Source organism: Tympanuchus pallidicinctus, unplaced genomic scaffold, assembly GCF_026119805.1.
Source record: "Tympanuchus pallidicinctus isolate F22 unplaced genomic scaffold, pur_lepc_1.0 scaffold15, whole genome shotgun sequence".
NCBI classification, from domain to species: Eukaryota; Metazoa; Chordata; class Aves; order Galliformes; family Phasianidae; genus Tympanuchus; species Tympanuchus pallidicinctus.
In genome coordinates this window covers 26,849,541-26,870,935 of record NW_026294669.1, presented here as the reverse complement: position 1 = coordinate 26,870,935, position 21,395 = coordinate 26,849,541, and the positions used below count along the sequence as shown (strand labels likewise).

At 43.6% G+C, this 21,395-nt stretch overlaps 1 protein-coding gene across 7 annotated transcripts in view; it reads right to left on the bottom strand.

The window, feature by feature from the left end:
* Window positions 1-2,738: 2,738 nt before the first annotated feature.
* The window catches only part of PLCL1 (phospholipase C like 1 (inactive)), a 231,462-nt gene continuing 212,805 nt past the window's right edge, over window positions 2,739-21,395 (bottom strand). For all 7 annotated transcript variants that reach the window (XM_052675374.1, XM_052675373.1, XM_052675366.1 and 4 more), the window contains one exon: window positions 2,739-4,440. In XM_052675374.1, the coding sequence (XP_052531334.1) occupies window positions 4,255-4,440 (186 nt within the window). In that variant the 3' untranslated portion in view covers window positions 2,739-4,254. The remainder of the gene's footprint in view (window positions 4,441-21,395) is intronic.

The window sequence follows — 21,395 nt, the reverse complement described above, 5'->3', positions numbered from 1 at the left end:
TGATTTTTAATCAGTGACCCTCAAAACAGCAATAACATAGCCCCGGCCTCTCTAAGTCATATTTAATTCCCCCATTTCTGCAGCACTGGGTAATACACCCAGCACATAGGCTTACTAGCCCCAGCTGAGCCACAGCCAGCTGCAGATAAATGTGACACAAAATCAAAATCATCTCCAATAATTGTTCTTGCAGCACTGGTCCTACCCATCACATCCACTTCTCATGTACTCCAGGAGATTTCAAGTATTTCTGGAGTGAATCCTGTGGCCTGAAACCATTAAATCACCCTCTGTTCCCAAATGCCCATTCACTGTGCCCAGGTGTTTTCGTATCTTACAGTCACCTTGCCCCTGTTGTACTCTGCACTTTACAAGAGGTAAGTCTCAGATTTATTGAATGCGTACATCACCTGCTGCTGCAGCAGCATGAGCTGGGACCACCAGTCCTGCAGCAAGGAGAGGAGGTAGGAAGAGATTGCTCCTGCAACCCCGTCACCTTCCTGTTTCATGGAGTTCCTTGAGTTAGTCCCCTGAGTAAGGCTGCTGTCTGCCACTGCTGGACTGGGATGAAGGCCAAGAAGGCTATGACCTAATGTTTTAGTCTGGACAGACAGGCAGAAGAGAGAGATTGTTATAAAGGAAAGCTCTCTCCATGTGTGCAATTACCTGATAACAATCTATTATGGGAGGTTAATCTCAAGTGGAGGAATGTGCAAAGCTCTCACCTTGTTCATGCTGGGAAGTTGTGTTATCCCTTTAAAAACAGAATAAAATCCATGAAAATGATACAGAAAGAAAGCAAGCAGCATGTTGCTTTAACTCATGCTGAGCTCAGGAAAGGGAGGAGAAGGGGTCAGTCCTGCTGGTCAAGCAAGCATGTGAACTTTGGTAAAGAATTACCCCGGATGATATCTAGGTCCACGAACAGCTGGACTAATTCAGCCTCCTCTTCAGTGTCTCACAGTCAGATTCCTTCACGTATACAAAAAGCAAAATGCAAGTGAAACCCTCTGCATCTACTCTTTCCCTCATGGGCCCTGGTGCCAAACATAGACAGAGGTCACACTGCAGCCTTGTTGCAGGAGAGCGGCTGTCAGGGCCTCTCTGAACCACTCACCCTGTGTTTTCTTGGGAATCTGCAGGATTCCCTGCAGGAACACCTGTGAGGTGGCAATCTCTGCCACATTCGACCAAAGGTGTGGTTTAGTAAGTGCCTGACACGCCAGTGAGCAGACAGCATGCTCCTGAGTGCTGCAGGATGCAATGCCCTTGGGAGAGAAGAATAAGTTGGGGCTCAGCCCTTGTGGCACATGCTGGCTTCCCTCTCCTCACCAGTAGGAGAAGACTTGGAAGACACTGGTGGTACAGGACAGCCCAAACACAGTGTGGATCTCTTCCTGAGAGCATCAGCACAGTCAAGAGTTTTAGAAATCTATAACCTAATCCATACTTAGGAAGGGAAGAATAATTATTCCTATCTTACAGATGAGAGAATGACACATGCAAAAAAAAATATATATATATCGTAAAGAACACAAACTTGATGGCAGAGCGACAACAAGAACCAAGGTAAATTCACACCTGTACTCTCTCCAGCAGACACCTTGCATGTCAGTCCACTGAAAGCTCCCTGATTTCTCCTTGCCATCACACTGTAAACAATTGCACATACCTGTATCCTTCCCTACCGTAACTTATACAAAAGAAATTGCTACGATAATATCTGTCCATTAAGGAAGGAAATCAGGGAAATCATCCTGACATGGAACAAAGGAAAGGCTGTACCACTCCAGTAAGCATGTCATGAAATCCCTCCCGATGGGCCAGACAGTCCTTCACGTGTTGTTGCACGAATGCTGGATATGATCTTTCCACATGTATACCTTCAAGACTGAATTTTTATTACGCTGGCTTCATTTCTGCATCCTCTCCCAGCGACTTTACAGATGAAGGGAAGGTGCTGCTGGCCTCTCTCTTCTTGTTGGAGGGAGCACGGCTGCAGCTGCCAATGCCAGGATCAACCTGGCCTCAGCAGCATAGGACTGTCCAGAGTTTTATCCTTGTGTTTAAGCACAGAATGTCACACAGTTATGAGCTTAGTGCAGGACCTGATATGAATGTTAAACATGGCGTGACAGGTACGTGTCCTGCATGCTGTGGGATTTCTCGCTAGCCACCATCTTCTGCTTCAGCAAATAGGCACAGAAAGGTGGTACACCTCTCTGCAACTTCATCACAGAAAGTATGCCCATTTCTCCTATTCTGTAACAAGCTTGACCTTCTGAGAGAAATTACAAAGACTGCTTCCTTCACAACTGATGACATTAGGCCAGTTATTTCCATCCTCCCTAACTAATGCTGAAGGTCAAGTACTGTTTTTCATAAAAACACAACCCATGATGAAATAAAGAAGGTGATCCAGGAGGGTAACGTGACCATGCACTGGTCACACCATGATCTGGGATTTACGTCTCATGTGAAACTCAAGACACTCCTCTACAAATCTAACTGAAAGCTAAATACACTCACAGTCTAATAGAGAGATAAACAGAGAATTTAGGACTGCATCTGAGTAAGTACAGCAAGTTTTACTGAAATGGTATTTATAGCATCTGAGTTACCACCTTTGCAATAATACGGTTCCTGCTGCAGCAGGATCTCCTCTCACCAGCAACACACCCACTTCAAGTCTCACTGGTTACCTTCTGTCTTAAATCACTTTAAAAACATGGCTCAAAGTTGTTTCATAGCTTTACTCTCTCAGAAATGTGCAACATGAACATAATAGTGTTATTAAGAAGTCAAAAATAACTTAACACAATAGCTATATAAGATTCTCCAATGGTCAAACTTTAAACAATTATTTTTTGTTAAGTTCAGAAAATTAGCATATTTGTTAATCAAATTAATTTAAAAAGTAGCTTTTCAAAATAAAAGCAATGCTTTAAATAAATATAGTCTTTTTTATAACCATAAAACACTTACTCCTGTTTAGGTAACACAAATACTACACTCAAGCACAGTACTTAAACAATTGAAATGAACGTTGTGAGCATATATGAACTGGACACTGGGAAGGACAAGAATGCATTGCTTTGTGACATTTCCTGTTTTCTTTCTACAGCAACACAAAAAGATGTCCAATTCTCAGCACTACCCTAAACACTTGATACATGCTAGGACACTTGTAACTGCTGCATATAAATGCTGGTACCCCCTTTTTTTGCCAAGCTATTTATCTATACTGCATCCACAGTAGTTCTGCAGCCTTGTTTCAAATGTCTAGCATGGTATGATTCTTAACCACCACAACGTAAGGCCAGATCCTGTCCATACACTGACCTCTCGCACTTCTTCAATAAAGCTCACACTATGTGGGATTTTTAAAACCTTCCTTCCAATACTGGCACCACGGTGTGTTTCAGAAGGACCTGAAGCTCACCTTCAGAGTATTACCAAAGAATATTCACAGCTCTCCTTACAACTACAGCGCTGACTAGCTATATTCATCACTATACAAGTTAAATATAAATGCCTATCAGAAAAGACTGTAGATGTCCTGCAGATCTACAAGGTAGCAATGATGTACTGGAATGAAATAAATCAGCTAGTTCTCATGTTAGCATGTGTTATCTGGATGTATCCCAAAGAGCAGTTTGCTAAAATTCAGTGAAATGTACATCTGAAATCTAATCACAATCTACTTAGCAATTCTGACCATTTAATATATTCCCTATTTAAATTGTTCATTAAAAATCATGTTCAGGATCTGCAGCAAACCATTGTTTTTGCCCTCACAAAAACAGTAGTTAATGACATTTGTTGACATATTTTGTCTGTTTAACAAAAGTGTAACAATAATATAACTTCAAGTTCAATGATAGAAGTTGGAGAGTAAAATAAAGCACGAAAGCTGATACAAGTACTCTCTATTTGTTTTGATCTTCAGAAGGAACAGGCCTATTCAAAGACGACAAAGGAATAAATTAGTAAATGACTAATGTGATGCACAAAACGGGTCTACAGGATCTGCATATGCACACACGCGCACTTGCGTACAGACAGCTGGGTTTCATTAGAAATCTTACTGCTGGAGTTCAACTTAGATAAATTAACTGCATTAAAATACTGACATTGTGAGGATTTTAATACTATTAACACCCTGTACAGGGCATTCCTGTGTGAATTTTTAAAAGCTTTAAAAAAATAGTTTAGAGCTATTGAAATCTGTGGCAAACGTGACAGCTCTGCCTCCTAGCACAGCCTCCCGTTTTCATCTCCTGTATCCTTCTCCTGTATCGCTTCTAGGCACCGTTTTGACTTTGCATCTGCATGCCCACTTCCAGTTTTGCTCAGTCCGCAGGATAGGCATGCCAGCTGGATCTGTTTCATGTTTTCCAGGGCTTCATTCTTGGCATTCTTCAGGAGGTCTCCTTGGCCCTAAGGATGCACAGATAGAGAGAATCAGGGATCACACATTGCTCAGAACCAAAAACAGGAGCAGTACTCTGTCACTGGTTCAGTACTGTGGAATGTGAGCCAGGTGCTGTCTCAAAACTCCCTGAACACCAGCCCCAGGGGAAGGAACTGAAGTCTCTTCTGCAGCTCAGCTCACCCAGGAAGGCAGCAGCTGACACAGTGAGCATGAATGCAATGGGAGCCAAATTTTCTGCCTTTTAGGGCACCCCTCAGGAAGTAAGTTGGGCTGACTGACTTATGGAGTTCATTGCTCCCAAGTGCTCATCTCTACAGAGAAATGCAACATCTTCTTCCACAGTCAGTAGCAAGGATCTGCCAGGGATGCGGTAGCAATGATACCCCCTTCTCCTGCCTTTGCTTCATCTTCGCAGGAACACTCATTGCATCAGATCCCAAACAGCAACAACTACATGACCACAGCAAAGGTCCCTTACAAGCTGAGACCCCAGTTACCTGTCTCTCCTTGTACCCAGATTTGCTCTCTAGTTCTTAGGAAGGGCAGGCCAAATTGTGGTTACAATAATCATGACATTCTCTAGCACTACAGTGAATCTCTTCAAACCACTCTGAGACCTCTGATCAAGCAAGCTGGGAGCAAGGGATCGTATGAGTAAAAGCCTGTTTTTGTGTCTTCTCAAAGCATGCAAAAGTGAGGTGACTACAGGCTGTCAATGCAATTTGTAACTATCAAGAAAAACATGTTACTTGAAATCTGTATTGAAGAATTTGTTGTTCAGAAATGCCAAAATGAATGTTTATGTAATACTGATATCTCAAGTACCATGGTGTAACAAGATTCTGGTACTGGAGGATACAAATAAATAAAAGCTAGGAAATGCATCTGGTAATTAAAATTCAGTATCACTAAGAACCTGAGCTGCTCTTCTCCTAACATCACCCCAAGTACAGCTAAAAGTACACCAACTCTATGCAGCTGTTTGTGAGCATATTCAAAAGGAACACCCACACTGACTTAAATGTCACATTCACCTCTCTGCCATCTAACTTGACCTCCTGCAACCAGAGTTGCTCAGTGAGGTCTCACAGGAGGCAACAGATGCAAGAGTTAGGAAAAACTAGAAGGGCAACTAACCACTGAATCTCCTTCAGTTTTCAAAACAAACCACATGTGCTGGAGGAAGAACAGCATAACAGCTTCCAGCAATGGGAGCATTTCAGCTCTCCCTTCCTCAATAATGAGAGGAAGAGTTTATCCCACACTGATGACCACATTTCCCTTTTTACCAGTGCCTGGCACTGGGCTTGCACCACCTGAGCCTCTGTTAACAGCGTTCACAAGGATGACACAATGGTTGCTTGCAAGTCTCCCAGCACTGGTAAACACCACGTGGGAAACAACATCAGCCAGAGATGGCATCCTGCATCCGAGGAGGTGATTGCCTCATCTCCTGCTGACATGAATTTGTCCCTGCTGAACAATGCAGATCCTTCCCCAGATGCTAGGAATCCAACTTAACACTAGAATAACAAAAAGCACTGGGATGGAGAAAGCAGCTCTGTGCTATTTGGTATGGAGCACTTTTGAAGAGATTTCTAACTCGGCAGCATGACAGTTATGGGTAAGCAGACAAACAGCTTGGAATCCAGTAAGGAGAGAAAAAAAAAAAAACGAAAAAAAACAGAACAAAATTTATGCAGCACACACTTCATATAAATGCATTCTTGCTCTTAGGATAAAGGTTGAGCTTATTTTTAAAGGTGGAAGGCAAGGATACAACAGCCCCATGTATCTGCCTCTTGTACTCAGCGTGCCTTGCTCTCCCTGTCTGCAAATGGAAGGGGAAGCAAACCAGTCCTGTGTCGCACATCACAGCACAGCCAGAGAGCTCCAACAGCAGTGTTACTTATGACACAATAACGTTATGAAAGATGGTAGTAGATTCCCCACTATACAAATGCATTTCTGAATAGCTTGGTTTTAGCACAAAACAAACCCACTTGCAGTGGGACTTGTTATGGTTCTTTGTTTTGTCACGCATACAGGACTGCAGACACTGAAGGTTGCGCCAATGAGATGACAAATCAGTGCGATGATGCTTTGCAGCCTTAACTTCTCTGAGCAAAAAAAAAACCTGGCACTACGTATTCACAGAATAATCTCTTTAGCACAAAAAGCAATTCAATATACCCATCCCTAGAGCACAAAGCACAATTACACCCCAAAATGGGAAGAAACAGTGCAACAGAGGTAAAATAACACTGATGATGATGACAATGGAGGCCCAGCACCCAGAAGCATCTGGCATCCCCTTTGTTGGGGTGTCTGGGAAAAAATTCCTAGGGAAACTACTTGGGATTTGGTACACCCCTGTTTGGACGATGACACTCTCAGTCCACCCTGAAAGACTCATATCTGAAGTCCCCAGAAGCCAGGGGACTCTTCACAGCCAGTATGACAGCAGCCATCAGCTCCCCTTTATGCATATTCTGATTTCACATTTAAGTAACCAGGCAATTCAGATTACAGGTTTCATTTGAGGAAATACATGACATGTCTTCAGGTTCCAAGAAGAGAAAAACTCCTCCTTCAAGGTTTTGAAGACATATTTTGCAGTGATCTAAAAACAGAAATGGACTTACCAAAACAATGCAATTCCATTAATGTGCAGACCAACCAATTTATGTCTTGGTTTCCTTGTGCTTTTTATTTTTAAACAGCTGTTTCACTTGAGCAAGCTGAAGGAAAAATTATTTTGAACGATCTGTCACAAACCAACCCCCTCTGACAGAACCGTGGTAATTCTAGAGATACTGAAAAAAAAATAATAATCTGTGGGCATTCTCGGTTTGAAAAGCCATCTGTTTGCTTTGTAAAACTGGCTGTGAACATAATCCACTTAAGGAAAGAGTCAGCAAAATTGTGTCAACACCTTAACAAACTAAATACTGGATTGAAGCTAGAGTAAACTTCAAAAGTATGACTGCACTGAAACATTCTTCATAAGCCAGTCTTTGTGATAATCTCTGTGCACAAAACAATCCTCTTTGCTCTTACAAACAAAGCATCTCTCTTCCAGAGATCACAGCAGTGCATGTCAGCATCTATCCATCTATCTTCCTTCTGCTGCAGATATCATCAGCCTTCCTGAACACAAATACTTGTGAGAAAGGTTAAACTCAACATTTGGCAGGACATTAAGCTACACCAAAAGAGATTAATCAAGGGTTACACTTCAAGAAACAATCAAGAGGCCCATTTTAATTTAGAGTTAGGGGACATTAAGTGTAAGGTTTCATACACCTAACTACAACAAGCCATGGAATCTCAGCACAAATTAACATTACTGTAAAAATAATGCAGCTTGTCAAGCAAGCGTGAGATTATGAGCTTTTACCTTGACAGGCTAATAGTACTGAGGAAACAGGGATCATCTAGCACAGCTTTAAGGACTGCTCAGTTCCAGTGACAACCTGTGAGAAGACTTCGGATGTGCTTGAGTAGCTCCAGGTAGACATTGGCACAATGGGCACAGCTGAATTTTGTAGATATTATTATTTAAAATTCTTACAAAATCAAACTCCTGCATAGTTATCAGTCAAGATCACAGGTTCTTATATCCAGTGAAAAGCCAGAGCCTGATGTCAGACAAATGAAAGGAGAAGGTGGTTTAGGAAAGGAGCATCTTTTTGTCCTTTTTTTTTTTTTTTTTTTTTTTTTTTTAAATACACAATGCATGTTATTTCCTTATGAATATAAATACACAGGTAGGTACCTGTACATACATTAATAATTATTTCTATTCTCATGCTTTCTAAGAAATTTTGTCCTTTATGTCATGATGCACTGCTAGCTTTGGGTTCTTACCATTACTGGGGCTCAGATGGTCAGAAAGGCAGGACACGAACCTCCCCAGGCTGCAGCTGCACACACCAGCCCTGGGGCTTAATGGAGGACCCTGGGGGTCATGGTGCAGCCCAGTGAGACACAAGCACCTTGCTTTGCCACAAACCAAGCAGAAAACCCTTGGTTGTGTTTCCAGGGGGGTGGAATACTGTCTGTGAAGGCCATTTTGTAATCTGCTCCTTGTAAAAGCAGACAGCGCTTATCTCCAGGCAGACACACTCCCTGACGGCATATTATGGGAGTGTTCCTTTTCATTCCACAGGAGCTGAGTACACAAACAATAAATAACAGAGGTCTCTATTCCTCCCCTGCTGTCCATGTCACATCACACTTGTGATATTACTGTTATTTTTTAGCTTTTTCTCAAAGAAACAAGCCCTTTATTATTTAATCACAAAGCAACATCCCCACTCTGGAGTACTTGGCTGAAAAAGCCAGACACAGCAAAATAGAACAACTGCAAAACAATGGCACTGATAATCAACTGAAGGACTTGGAAAGCACAAATGCCGGAGTGCAGTTGGGATATTCATGTACTCTGCATGAAGGCTGCATTTACTGCGAGGGGTGCATTCTTGAAGTGTCATAGTGGGAACTTCATTGTCTTTAATATTAATAAGGAGGCACACAATTAAACAACCATACATGGCTTTGAAAATGTAATCCTGAGGAGGAAATCATGAATGAAATGATTAGTCTGCTATGTCAAACTTACAAAGAGCAGATATCTTTGCAAGCCTTCTTCAAAGTCAAATGTGGGGACAGCAGATACGAATTCGACTATGATACAACCATATATTTTTGGATCAGGTTTCTAATCCTAAAGACAGAAGGAGGAAGAAGAACTGACAGAACAGTCTCCTGCAGTGAGGTCATTCAAATTCTTGTGGACACAGACAACAGCTGACCCCCCCAACCAGTGACCACACAATCACACTGCCTACTGGCAGACCAGCAGGAGGAAACTGCTCAAGGTAGAAGGCAAATACAGACATCGGGGATGAGACAGAACAGCCACAGCAGTGACACATCTCATCCTTCTTCTTCGCTTGATATTTGCATGAGTCTTAGAAGGGAAACCACACCAGCAGCTTCAAAAGCACTCACTCCCTTGCCAAGATACACAGCCGTAAGGCCGATACGTCCCAGCCACCAACCGCCTGCCAACAGCACCAACTGTAAGCTAATTCCTGTGTGAAGACCTCACAGGTGACTGAAAATACTGTTTCACAAAGCAGCCTCTCCTTTTGCAATTGTATAAGAACAACCCTAGCATTACTAGGTGGTTGGTAAAATTCTCATGACCAACAGGGACTGGTCCAAAATAAGCAGTTCCCTGTACACCCAGAAGGGGCTCCCAGCAGTTTAAGTGGGAAAGTAGGCAGGAATCAGGACTGTGTCCCCTCCACAGAGTCCTTATGACCCCAGCCTGACCTGAACACTCAGCATACTCATCTATCAGCTCAGTCCTCTTCAAGTCACGTATCTAAGCATCCAATGGCTGTGCAACTGCAAACTGGTACTCTGACCCAGGGGTGGAGCCTGATGCTAAAATCATGCATGTGGTGGAAGTGTACAAGAGATTCAAGTTACCTGAAATACAGTTTGGTCTGATTTATCTACTTACATTTGAGCTCCCAAACTAGACTGATCTACCATCAGCTGATTTTTGGGCTGTCACATACAAGCCCCGAAACGTTTTAACTGATTTTATTTGTCATTTTGGTCTCATTCCACAGGTCTGAGTTGGAAGTAAAGATTAAACAAATGATCTACAAAATAGTCTGTAAAGGTGTTAAGCATTAGCCTGACTAGTTTTCTAGCAGGCTGGTGACAGACCATAGTAGCCAGTGCAGTACAAGGTAGTGATGTGAGCAGCTGGGCAGAGGGAATGCCAGATATGGTACTGCCTCGAAAATTATCTGGGGTGTTCTCCAGCTGTTGTAAAGGTGCAATTAAAATCTAAATGACAGTGCTTGATATCAAGAGGCAGTTCCTTTGGCAGCGCACTGGGCAAGGCTCTGTAATTCACTACAAAACTGCCAATCCACAACTTGTATATTTCCAAATTGTGCAACACAGCCCAAATGCAGACTTTGAGGACAGCCTGGGTGGCAAAAATTAGCAAAACTCCACTGTGACATAAGAATCATAGAATCACTCAGGTTGGAAAAGACTTAAAGATCATCGAGTCCAACCATGATCTAACCATACTGCCCTAACTCTAACAACCCTCTGCTAAATCACGCCCCTGAGCACCACATCCAAGTGGTTCTTAAACACATCCAGGGACGATGACTCAACCATGTCCCTGGAGGGCCTATTCCAGTGCTTAACAACCTTTCCGTAAAGTTTTCCCTGATATGCAACCTAAACTTACCCTGGCACAACTTGAGGCCATTTCCCCTCGTCCTGTCGCCAAGGAGAAGAAACCAGCACCGCTCTCGCTGTAGGCACCTTTCAGATACTGGAAGGGAGCAATAAGGTCTCCCCTCAGCCTCCTCTTCCCCAGACTAAACAGCCCCAGTTCCCTCAGTCTCTCCTCGTAGGCCACATTCTCCAAGCCCTTCGCAAACCTTGTTTCCATTCTCTGGACCTGCTCCAGCACCTCCATGTCCTTTCTGTACCAAGGCACCCAAAACTGAACACTGTACTCAAGGAGAGGCCTCACCAGTGCTGAGTACAGGAGCAGGATGACTTCCCTGGTCCTGCTCACCACACCATTCCTGATACAATCCAGGAAGCCAACGGCCTTCTTGGCCACCCAGGCACACTGCTGGCTCATATTCAGCCGACTGTCCATTGGTACACCAAGGTCCATTTCCATCAGGCAGCTTTACAGCCACTCCTCCCTAAGCCTGTAGGGTTGTCTGGGGTCGCTGTGACCAAAACGCAGGACACTTTGCCCTATTGACACTTGGCCCTATTGAAACTCATAGTTTGCCTTGGCCCATCGATCCAGTCTATCCAGGTCCCCCTCTGTAGTGCCTTACTTCCCCCCAGCAGATCAAGGTGTGGTCTGCTTACTGTGAGTGCACTCAATCTCCTGATCAAGATCATTGATCAAGATGTTAAACAGGAGTGGCCCCAGTACCAAGTCCTGAGGGACACTGCCCGTGACTGGCCACCAACTGGATTCAACTCCACTCACCACAACTTTTTGGCCCAGCCATCCAGCCAGTGTTTCACCCAGCAGAGTGTAAACCCATCCAAACCATGTGCAGCCAGCTTCTCCATGAGGATGCTGCGGGGGACAGCGTCAAAGGCTTTACTGAAGTCCAGGCAGACCACATTGACAGCCTTACCTTCATCCACTAAGCAGGTCACTTTGTCATAGGATAAAATCAAGTTTGTCAGACAGGATCTACCATTTGTAAACCCATGTGTTTGTAATGCTCTTACATGATTTGCTTAATGCAATAAAGGAGAAGGTCCTATGTGGCCAAATTGCCACACAGTCAAGTGCCCTCCCTAAGACTGCTGGTCCTAGACCAAAGCCTGAGACATCAACATCAAGCATTTTCCTGAACAACAAAGCAGGAAAAGCATTCAAAGCTGTTATGTTCCCTATTGATCTTTAAACAGAGCTCTCCACTGAAACCTATGGCCTCTTGCAAATCAGTGGCACTGTACAGCTACTAGCCTATTCCTTCATGCAAACATTTTATGAAAAAAAGAGGTGAGCATTTATTTTCATTTAAAAAAAAAAAAAAAAGCCTCTTGGTTCTCTCTCATCTGGGCATTCCAATTAAATTACCTTATACGAGGTTGTCAAAGCCAATGAATGTGAGCACTGACTGTACCAATGCTGCAGCAGGAATTTGGTTTCAGAAATGATGGCATTAATTTGAAGTTAGCAATATGCTGAGCAGTTCAACTGTTTGAGAATCTTCCAGGCATTATCTCTTGCAGATAGCTTCCATGCACAGGCACAAATGTATGGACTGTGGCTGTCAATCCCTCCTTGCTCGGAGCCTGCCTTTTTTCTGGTGATAACTTTGAAACTGAAGGGCTGGCTAGAAGTCCCAGAGTGCACAATCAGTACCAAGAAAACCTCATATTATTAAAGAAATTGGGATATTATTTTAGATACGCGGTCTTGAGATGGAAATCTAAGCATATGTCTAGACTTGTGTTGGTCCTCCTCCTGTCACAAAAACAAGCTCCTCACACGTACTAGCACCAGCTAATAACTCTAGTAAAGTCTGGAGAGAGTCAGCAAAAACAAAAGAAGGGGAGAAAATGAGGCCACAAGGGCTGAATTCTCTTGCATTTCATTTTTCTAAATAAAAGGATCAGATGCAGGAAAATACATATTTTGCAGCTCACAGAACTCCTATGCAAGACAAGCTCTGAACAAAACACTAGGCTGGAAATAGCTGGCACTCCCCCACCTCCCTGCTCCCCCATGCTCTCTGCATTGTCACACTGGCTGCAAATCACATTTAATGCTGAAATCACATCCTTCGTCACAAATGTTGACACCAAACATCCATTAAATACATCAGGAACTGGAAAGGCTTTACTGGCCTTCTCACATGTGGACTGAACAATGGGTACCTGTGCTGGTTTGGCATTTGGGCTGTTTTGTGTTTGCTTTTTCGGGTTTTGGAAAGAAGGTTTTTAAGAGGAGATGCAGCAGAAATAGTGCCTGCTCACCCTAGATAGCTGCTTAGGGCAAATAGCTAGAAAAATACCTGCAGTTGTGCTTCCAGCTAGCTGAAACAATCTCATTAAGGTGAAATGAGATTCAGAATGCAGTTCCCAGACAGGTAATGGAGCATTCTTATATGAGGCCTGCTCCTACAAACAGCTCCTTACATTCTCATCTGATTGCCACAAGCATTGATTTCTTAGGAACTGTATGGTTTGCAGACCCACTGTTCCGGTGTCTGGCAAACATCACCCACTGACTGGGCTGTGGGAATTACAGAAACTGCCAGAGTTTCTATACAGGGGACATGAAGCCCTCTCTGTACTTCACCTGAGGTGCTCTGGGAAGCCTGTCTGTAACCTGCTCCGAAACAGCACAGATGACAAAGGATTTTACACTGAAGCAGAAAGCCTTAAGCTGAAACAACAAATTCCAGATCACATGAAAGGTAAGGGGAGTGGAGGAGAATCTAATGGCTAGGAGGAAACAGGTTTTGTAAAGACACCAGGGTAAATGCTCTGATCCACCTGATCCTTGCCAGCTCAGATGTTAGTCCTCTGAAGTCAAAGGCCAGTTTGCCAGTGACCTCAGTAAAAGCAGAACCAAGCTATCTCCTCCACTCACTTTCCACCAGGCAGAGGTCAGAAGGCTGCTATCTGCCAGCATCTGTGGGACCTGTGCGCAACACAGCTCGTTTGCCTTGGGAGAATCCCAGCTTGTCCCTTCCAGCGCAGATGTGAAACCAAGTACAAACAAGAGTGCATAAGGTTATTTTTGTAAAAAGCACGCTGACCCGGGGGGAAAAGAGCTACTGAAATAAAGTGACTGTGAAGGAAGAAGAAAATCAGGAGAGGTCAGACACAAGATGTGAGAACTTTCTGTGAAAGATGAAAATGTAGGCAAAAAGCAAATCAAGTGAGCCAAGCACAAAAAACAATGGTGCAAGACAAGATTATAGTATTAATTTACACACTCATTCCCCCAAAATGTCAGTGAGGAAATCAAACAATTTCTAATCCACTACAATGCCATGCCACTGAAAATGAGATGCTTTCAGCAAAATTTAACTCAACTTTTAAGACCATTACAGAGAATGTTAACGCTTCCCAAGTTTACTTGGGTGAGAGCTGAAGAACTTGCACGGGGGAAATTTATGTCCTCCAATCCCAGATCACAAAGTCACCGTGAATTAAGTTGTCTGTACACGGATGCTGCCAGGTGCTTCCAGACTCAGTTCATTCATCTCTCACTGCTAAATTGGGCCCCTTTAAACTGAGCTGTGCAACTTCTACCACCTTTCATCACTGCTAGAAAATGTAAACCAGGGCTGGAGGACACAAACTCATGATCACAAGTACACATTGTTTTAACAGCTCATCTGAGTTTTGTTCAGCAAAGCAAAAAGTGATTAGATTATGGACCTCAGCTGGGTCCTACATTTATCACTAGCTGCCAGACAAGACTGTAAGATCACTGTCTAAGAAATGAAGACAGTAGGGACATCCAGAGTGCGCTGAGGGCAACTACCTTTGTGAATGATCTTTGGAGACCTCCTCATGTTACTCATAGAGATGGCCTGAAGAAGTTAAGAGTCAAAATTAAATCCAGATGCCCGGCGCAGAGATCCATCCCAAAGGAAACTACACAAATACATGTCTGTTCCAGGTGCTTTTTCATCACCTTCTGGCCCTCCTCCTCTCCGCTGCTTGGTACACCAGCATGACCAGTCCCCATGCACTAAGGCACAAGAGTTCAGGTGATACCAGGAGAGAACATGCAGAGCATTTAACAAGTGTCATTATTGTCACTGCTAATTCTGTCAACTCAGAGTAAGTCACAATGCATCTGGAATGCGTCTTGCCAACATGGAACCTGTTTCTGACCTGTAAAATGGAGGAGCCTGGGCATGGAGCTTTTTAATTTACTCCTTTAACGCTGACTGATGAGTCTCTCTAGTCTGCTCTCATACGTACACAGCTAGACATAAGTAATGCCATCTTTTTGTGATCTAAAAATAAACAGAAGCTGCCACAGCAACAGAGTCTCTGCTTTTGTCTCAGCTTTTCTCACCAAATGCATCCCATAGGATCCTCTGAAGTGGGAAATTACCTGGACTTGGGAATTGATCCATAGGAGATGGAATCGCCTTTGGATCCGGTAGGGCTAATTATCTTGCACTTTATTTCCAATGACTGCATTAGGTTAGACGTTATGCTTTTTTAAAAAAATATTATTATTATTATTATTTAACTTAGAGGGTGGTGCAGCAGTGGCACAGGTTACCTAGAGAAGCTGTGGATGTGCCATTTGCTGGAGGTATTCAAGGCCAGGTTGGACAAGGCCATGGACAGCCATACCTGGTGGGTGGCATCCTGCCCATAGCAGGGGGCTGGAACTAAATGATCTGTAAGGTCCCCTCCAACCTAAGCGATTCTGTGATCTAGAAAAAAGGGGAAAAAAAAAAAGAAAACTGCAGTTGTCAAGGATATGACAACTACAAGGATACAAAAGATGATGGTTTTCCGACCTGCTGTTCCTAGAGTAAAGCTTACTTCCACCTGCAAGCACTTCAGTCTCTGACTCTTCAAGCAACTGCTGCACAGCATCTGCACAGATTTTTGGGATCACCTGCCATGGTTAGGGCTTACAGGATCTAACAAGGTCACTGTGATGAACAACCACAAAGCAACGCCTGATCTTGCAGAATACCCTTGATACAGTTTGTGGTTTTTAACTAATCACCCAAGTCCACCCTGCAGATCCACATTGCCAATAAATGCGTATGTCAGCATGGAAGTCTTTACTCAACAACCAGTGATTAGACGTAAAAAATAAATCAATATCACCACTGAGCTAAGTGTCACCACTTCATTAACCACAGATCTCAGAATATATTAGCAATGTGGATGAATGTTTTCTAATTTCTATGTAAGGAGGCAGAAAATTGAAGATGGGCTGGTACAATGACGTGGAGAAGGTCACACAAGCAAGTCACTGCCTACTGGATTCAGAATTCAGCTCTCTTGGCTCCTGCACTCATGTAAATGCAGAACAAGTCACAAAGGTCCTCGCTAGCAGTGGGATCATACACGTTCCAACAAATGCAGAGAGAATTTCTGTGTATGCCCAGGAGGGAGGAAGGAAGGGCTTGTTTTTCATAAAGAGGTATGCTATCCCCCATCTTCAGTAAAACAGTTATTAAGTACGTTACCAGATGTGACTGAGGTCACTGACAGCCAGAGAAAACCAAGCACCTCAGCAACAGAACAAGAGGAAGTTTCAATGGAGCAAATGGCAGCTTTCATCACCTCCTGAGACCCCTCTAGAATCAGCTTTATTTAGACACTCATTCCCCCCGGGAGCACGGTTTTGTAGACAGTATCATGCAATTCACCTAACAAAAGGGGCAGTCAACTTTGCATCACTCATACAAAGATATGTGATCTGCAGCCAGGAACTCAAGATACACACAACAAAGGCAGTTTTAAAAATACGTTAACTTTCTGGCACGCAAAGATTACAATAAACCACAGCTGTTCCCAAAGAACTATATTCTTGAGTCTTAACAGTAAGCAAACACTGGAGAAAGAGCAATGTGTAAGTCTTGTATGGCCCTTCCCCATGTACTAATCAGTACTCCACCTCCCTCTGATACTCAACAACCTTGCACAAAATCAGGCAAATTAACTGTGGCTGGAGGCTTCTAGCAGCAGCTCCCACCTGCCCTTTCCCGGATGGCCAACCACGAGACAGCCTTCTCCTCACACCCTGGCTGCCTAAAGAAGCTCCCCCACAGCTCACAGCCCCATGTCTAAATAAAGCAATGAATTTAACAGCTTAGGAACACAACCACTTGGGGTAAAAATCTTCCCAGAGCCCTGTGGTTTATTCTACCTCAGGCAAGGAACTGAGCTGATGCAGGTTAGCTCCATGTTTACAGAAAAACAAAGAGAGCTTTTCTACCTGCCTTTCTTAGCTCTGAAGCTATCCCAGCTCTGCTAGACCTTTATCAGGATGCATGATGCTGATTTGCAATGGCATTCAACAATTTAAAACACAACAAAGGCAAAACACCCTGCCAGGCACCGTCAGTCTCATCTCTGCATAGAGCAGAAACAGCAACGTGTGTCGGCTGGGAGGGACAAGATCAGCCCAGCAAAAGCAAATCCTCAGTTGTAATGTGAACTTCCTAAATTCACATTAAAATAGAATTAAAAGATTAAAATAGAAACAAAGTCATTTAAAAATGTAACACATTCTTTCAATAACAAATAACCATGCAACTGAATCTCTCTTGCCATATATTATTTAAGAGGTATCAGGAATCCTCTCAGTTGCATAGAGAACTGAAGATTCCTAAGCAGTACTCAGTGCTCACACTGTTACCAATGAATCTAACCAATTATGTCCAGGAAGAAATGCTCCATTTGATGCATCTCAGCACAGGAAAAATATCCACTGCTTAACCAGCCACTCTGAAACAAAATCAACAGTATGTAGGAGAGCAAAGAAGGAGGCCACCAACTTCTTCACTGTTATGAATCATCATTCAGGCAAGGTACTATAGGACACTGCAGTCTTCAACACATCGGAGGCAGCCACTCATTTCTTTTAATTATTTGTCAGTTCAGTCATCTGTTAGCAACAGATCAAAGGATGAAACGTGCGAATTTCTGCTAGAACTTTTACTTTCACTACAGCCTTTTTAATTCTGAATGAGGTCATGTTGTCAGATCAGCACACATTCCACGTCAGACACTTCCACGTCTTCCAGGCTGTGTTAATTAACTCCACCTCTGGGTGAGGCAGCCTTTGATATCCTGTATATTTGATATTTGATGTCTCGAATGGAAATGGCAACAGTGCAGGGGAGGCGACGGAGGAAGAAGTTGCTGAAGTTTCCTGCTCCACTTGAGTTCCTGCCTTCACTACCTCCTTTAAAGGATGGCAGATGATATTGACCTAGACTGACACAAGCTTCCTTCAGCAAGGAAACCTCTACAAATGCTATTCCAGTCAGTGTTTTTTCCAGTGTTTTTTCTTGTTTGCTTTTTCCTTATGACAACCTGTTTTCATGCTCAATTCTGTTCAGGCACGCATATGTGCTGCAGCAGCTCTTGAAACTGTATCTGTTGATTTTTCAAATACCCTCCTCATAAGCGATAACCTTGTTGATAACCAGTGGTAACCAGTACTCACAGCACAAGCACTCTTTCTATTTCACACGCTGCCACTTGACCACTATTGATTACTAATGCCAGTTACACAGTCTTTGGACAGTTTGACCTATAAATGTGACCGAAGTTGGCCTTCACACCTGGGTACTAAGAACAATGACAGGTTTGCAGAGAACAAAGCCTGCAGCAGCTGCAGCACAGGGCAGAGCAGTGCCAGCTCCCACGTGCAGCCACCCCATGGGGTGTCAATGTGAGTCTGCAGCAACAAGCTCACATGAAACAGAGTGCAACGAGACAGCTTCTGAGCCAGGACATGTCTAGTCCAGGTCAAGGATGGGAGGAGTCTGACACATGGGTATAACAGACAGCATGGTGGTGAGCACCACCACATGCAATTTAATATATATATGTTTATAAACATAAAAATATAAATGGAGTTCTCAGCATGCCAACTCCCTGCTTGGGGGTGGGGGGTCCCGCCTGTACCACCGAGGTACCCATGGCATGAGGGGCACCAGGCACAGCGACCCTGCAGGTCCCAGCCCTGCCTCCTGCCACCACCATCATGGCAGCACGATGCACCTTGTTCCACTTAGCATCCACAGCTTCTGGCAATTTGTCATGTCACTGTAAACAAAAGGTGCCTTGTAAGACTGCTTGCCACTTCTCTCTGGCTTACCTTAAGCAAACACAAGAAAACCAAGCAAAGTCAAGACATCACTGGAGGCATTTTGTATCATCTTTTACTTCCCCGATCTGTGCTTGTCTCAGTGTTACTGCTGTTCTGCATGAATGTTTGACAGCTTCTTACACTGCCTGATCTGAATGCCTGGGTCATTGCTTCTGGCCAGCTAACAAAGCACTGCTACCATGTCAGTAGTGGATAAGACCCCAGGAAATAACTGACTAACATTGGATGAAGTCTCTCTTTTTTTTGACAAACCATGCCTATTTGAAAGCCATGTTCATCTTGGTATCCTGACACATATCTTTAGAAATTCAAGGTGTCACGAAGAAGCCAGAGCTGTGAACCCTGGCAGTTGTTGCTCTCCATTCCCCTCTCAGTCTCTTCCCTTGCTACCATTTGGTACCTCCAGATTTAAGATCCCCTGGATGGCCTTCACATATATTTTAAACATGTGAATATTTATGTCTTGAAATTTAATTTGATCAAGAAAATAGGCCTGGTCAGAAACACCATTAGAGCTTCCAAAGCTCACACACAGAGCAGTTGGGTACCCTGAGAGACCACACATTACTTGTCTGAGACTGCTAACTACATCCTCCCCAGAGCAATGCTCCTGCACCATGGCTAACAGCCAAGAAGAACAGGATATCCAAGCTGATTAACCAGTACTGCTTAGAGACTGGGATTACAATCCTTTTACACTGATGCACACTGTTAAAGTAACCTGAAAAGTTTGCAGATGCAACTGACAAATTCCACCAAGATCCCACTGTCGTGGTGCTCAGCAGGTGCATTCCTACTTTCAAGTTTGGACAAGAAATGCAGAAGGTGGTACTGTGAGCAGAACAAGGGAGAGCTCAGGGCAGCATTTACCAACCTAATCAGCAGAGAACAGCATCCTGCTGAATACAAGAAGGATCCACCTACCTAGTAATTACGTGGTTTAGGTCTGTTGGTCTACAAAATATGCTGATTAAAACAGCTTTGTGTGGAATTCACACACTGTTACATCTCTATCTTGTAACTCAGTATTAATGAAAGGTCTCTAAATCCTTATCCCAGAAAAATTATAAAACACCACCCAGAAGGCACAGGTGTGCCCCAAAAGTCAAGGGAGGCTTTGTCTCCTGAAACCTGGAGCCTCCACCATACTTGCCACCACCTTCAGGCCACACGAAGGGCCCAGAAATGAAATGTTCTCCCGTTCTGTTCTTCTAGGCTCCTTACATGGTCAGCAAGCAGCGACTTAAGCAACTTTGTCCTTCCTGACCTTTCTCTTCACTTTTAAATAAAATGAATCTAATTAAGCAGACTGGTACTCACAAGAATAAGTGGATATTCACTTGGCTGGACCTTCATCTTCTCTTTAGCACCTTCTCGGTCAACCTTTTCATGTTATTTTTTTCCCTCTCTGGAAAAGGAGTCTTCTGAGTAACCACTTTCAAAACATATTTATCTAGGGAGATCTGTAGATGAGTAAACATGGCACAATATACCCAGTCCTGCATCTGAAGGGAGGTGTGAACGCTCCATACCACACAGACCACTCCTGCCACACTGCTCCTGCAGGACTATCACTGTCACAAGGCGACAGCAAATCAGAAGAATTTGTTGCTAAGCCACTACAGTACGCATTGCATCTATTTTTGCAGTTTTGCAGACTGAGTACCAAGGTTCTCAGGTTCCCAGAGAAGTGCTGGGAAGAGCAAGGACAGCAGATATGGGGATACTTTGGGAAGAGGCAAAGGCATGACTGACTTACAGGGGGAAAGAAAAAAATACACGGTGCATGGAATGCAGTAGCTTTGCAGGTACTTGTGAGTTCACTATGTTCTAGCTTAAGACCAACAGAGCATAAACTCTCACACAAATCTTCTGGCAACAGTTGCATGACAAGAGGTAGAATACATTGCTACAGTCATGTCTTCTTGAAAATGCTGAGCTGCTCCAGGGTCTTCTGCAGCATGCTGAGCAGCAAAGCCATAGCTCCTACCTAACTATAGGAAAAAAGACCTGTGTGAAAACAAGCACATCTTACTTACTAGATGGTTCCAGAGTACTGTACAACTCGCATTAAAAACAGTGCCATACTGTGATATAATAACCATGTGAAAGGACCTTGTTCTTCCAAAGGATTCAGCAGCAGCTCTTCGCGTGGTACCATTGTAAGGATCCTCAACTTATAATCACTGTCAGATACATTGCTTGTCTTCCTAAAGAAAATTGATACCTCGTTATAGATGTGAAGTTCAGTTCAGCTGAAGTGAAGCCTGGTGAGAATTCATCTGTTTGCATGTACATATTTCAGAAATCTGTCTTTTACTTGTCCAAGAAGCCTTGAGGTGCCCACTTGGGGTTCTGCCACCCAAATGAGATGTCTGGATGCTGCAGGTCTCCAGTTACCAAGGGCTGATTACTCCATTGTAACAAATAACTGTGATAAAGAAGCATTAGTGGAAATGGTGGTCTGGAACTGGAACTTGTGCAGTTTCACTGCGTAACACTGCTACATCTGAGCCAATGTATTGGTGA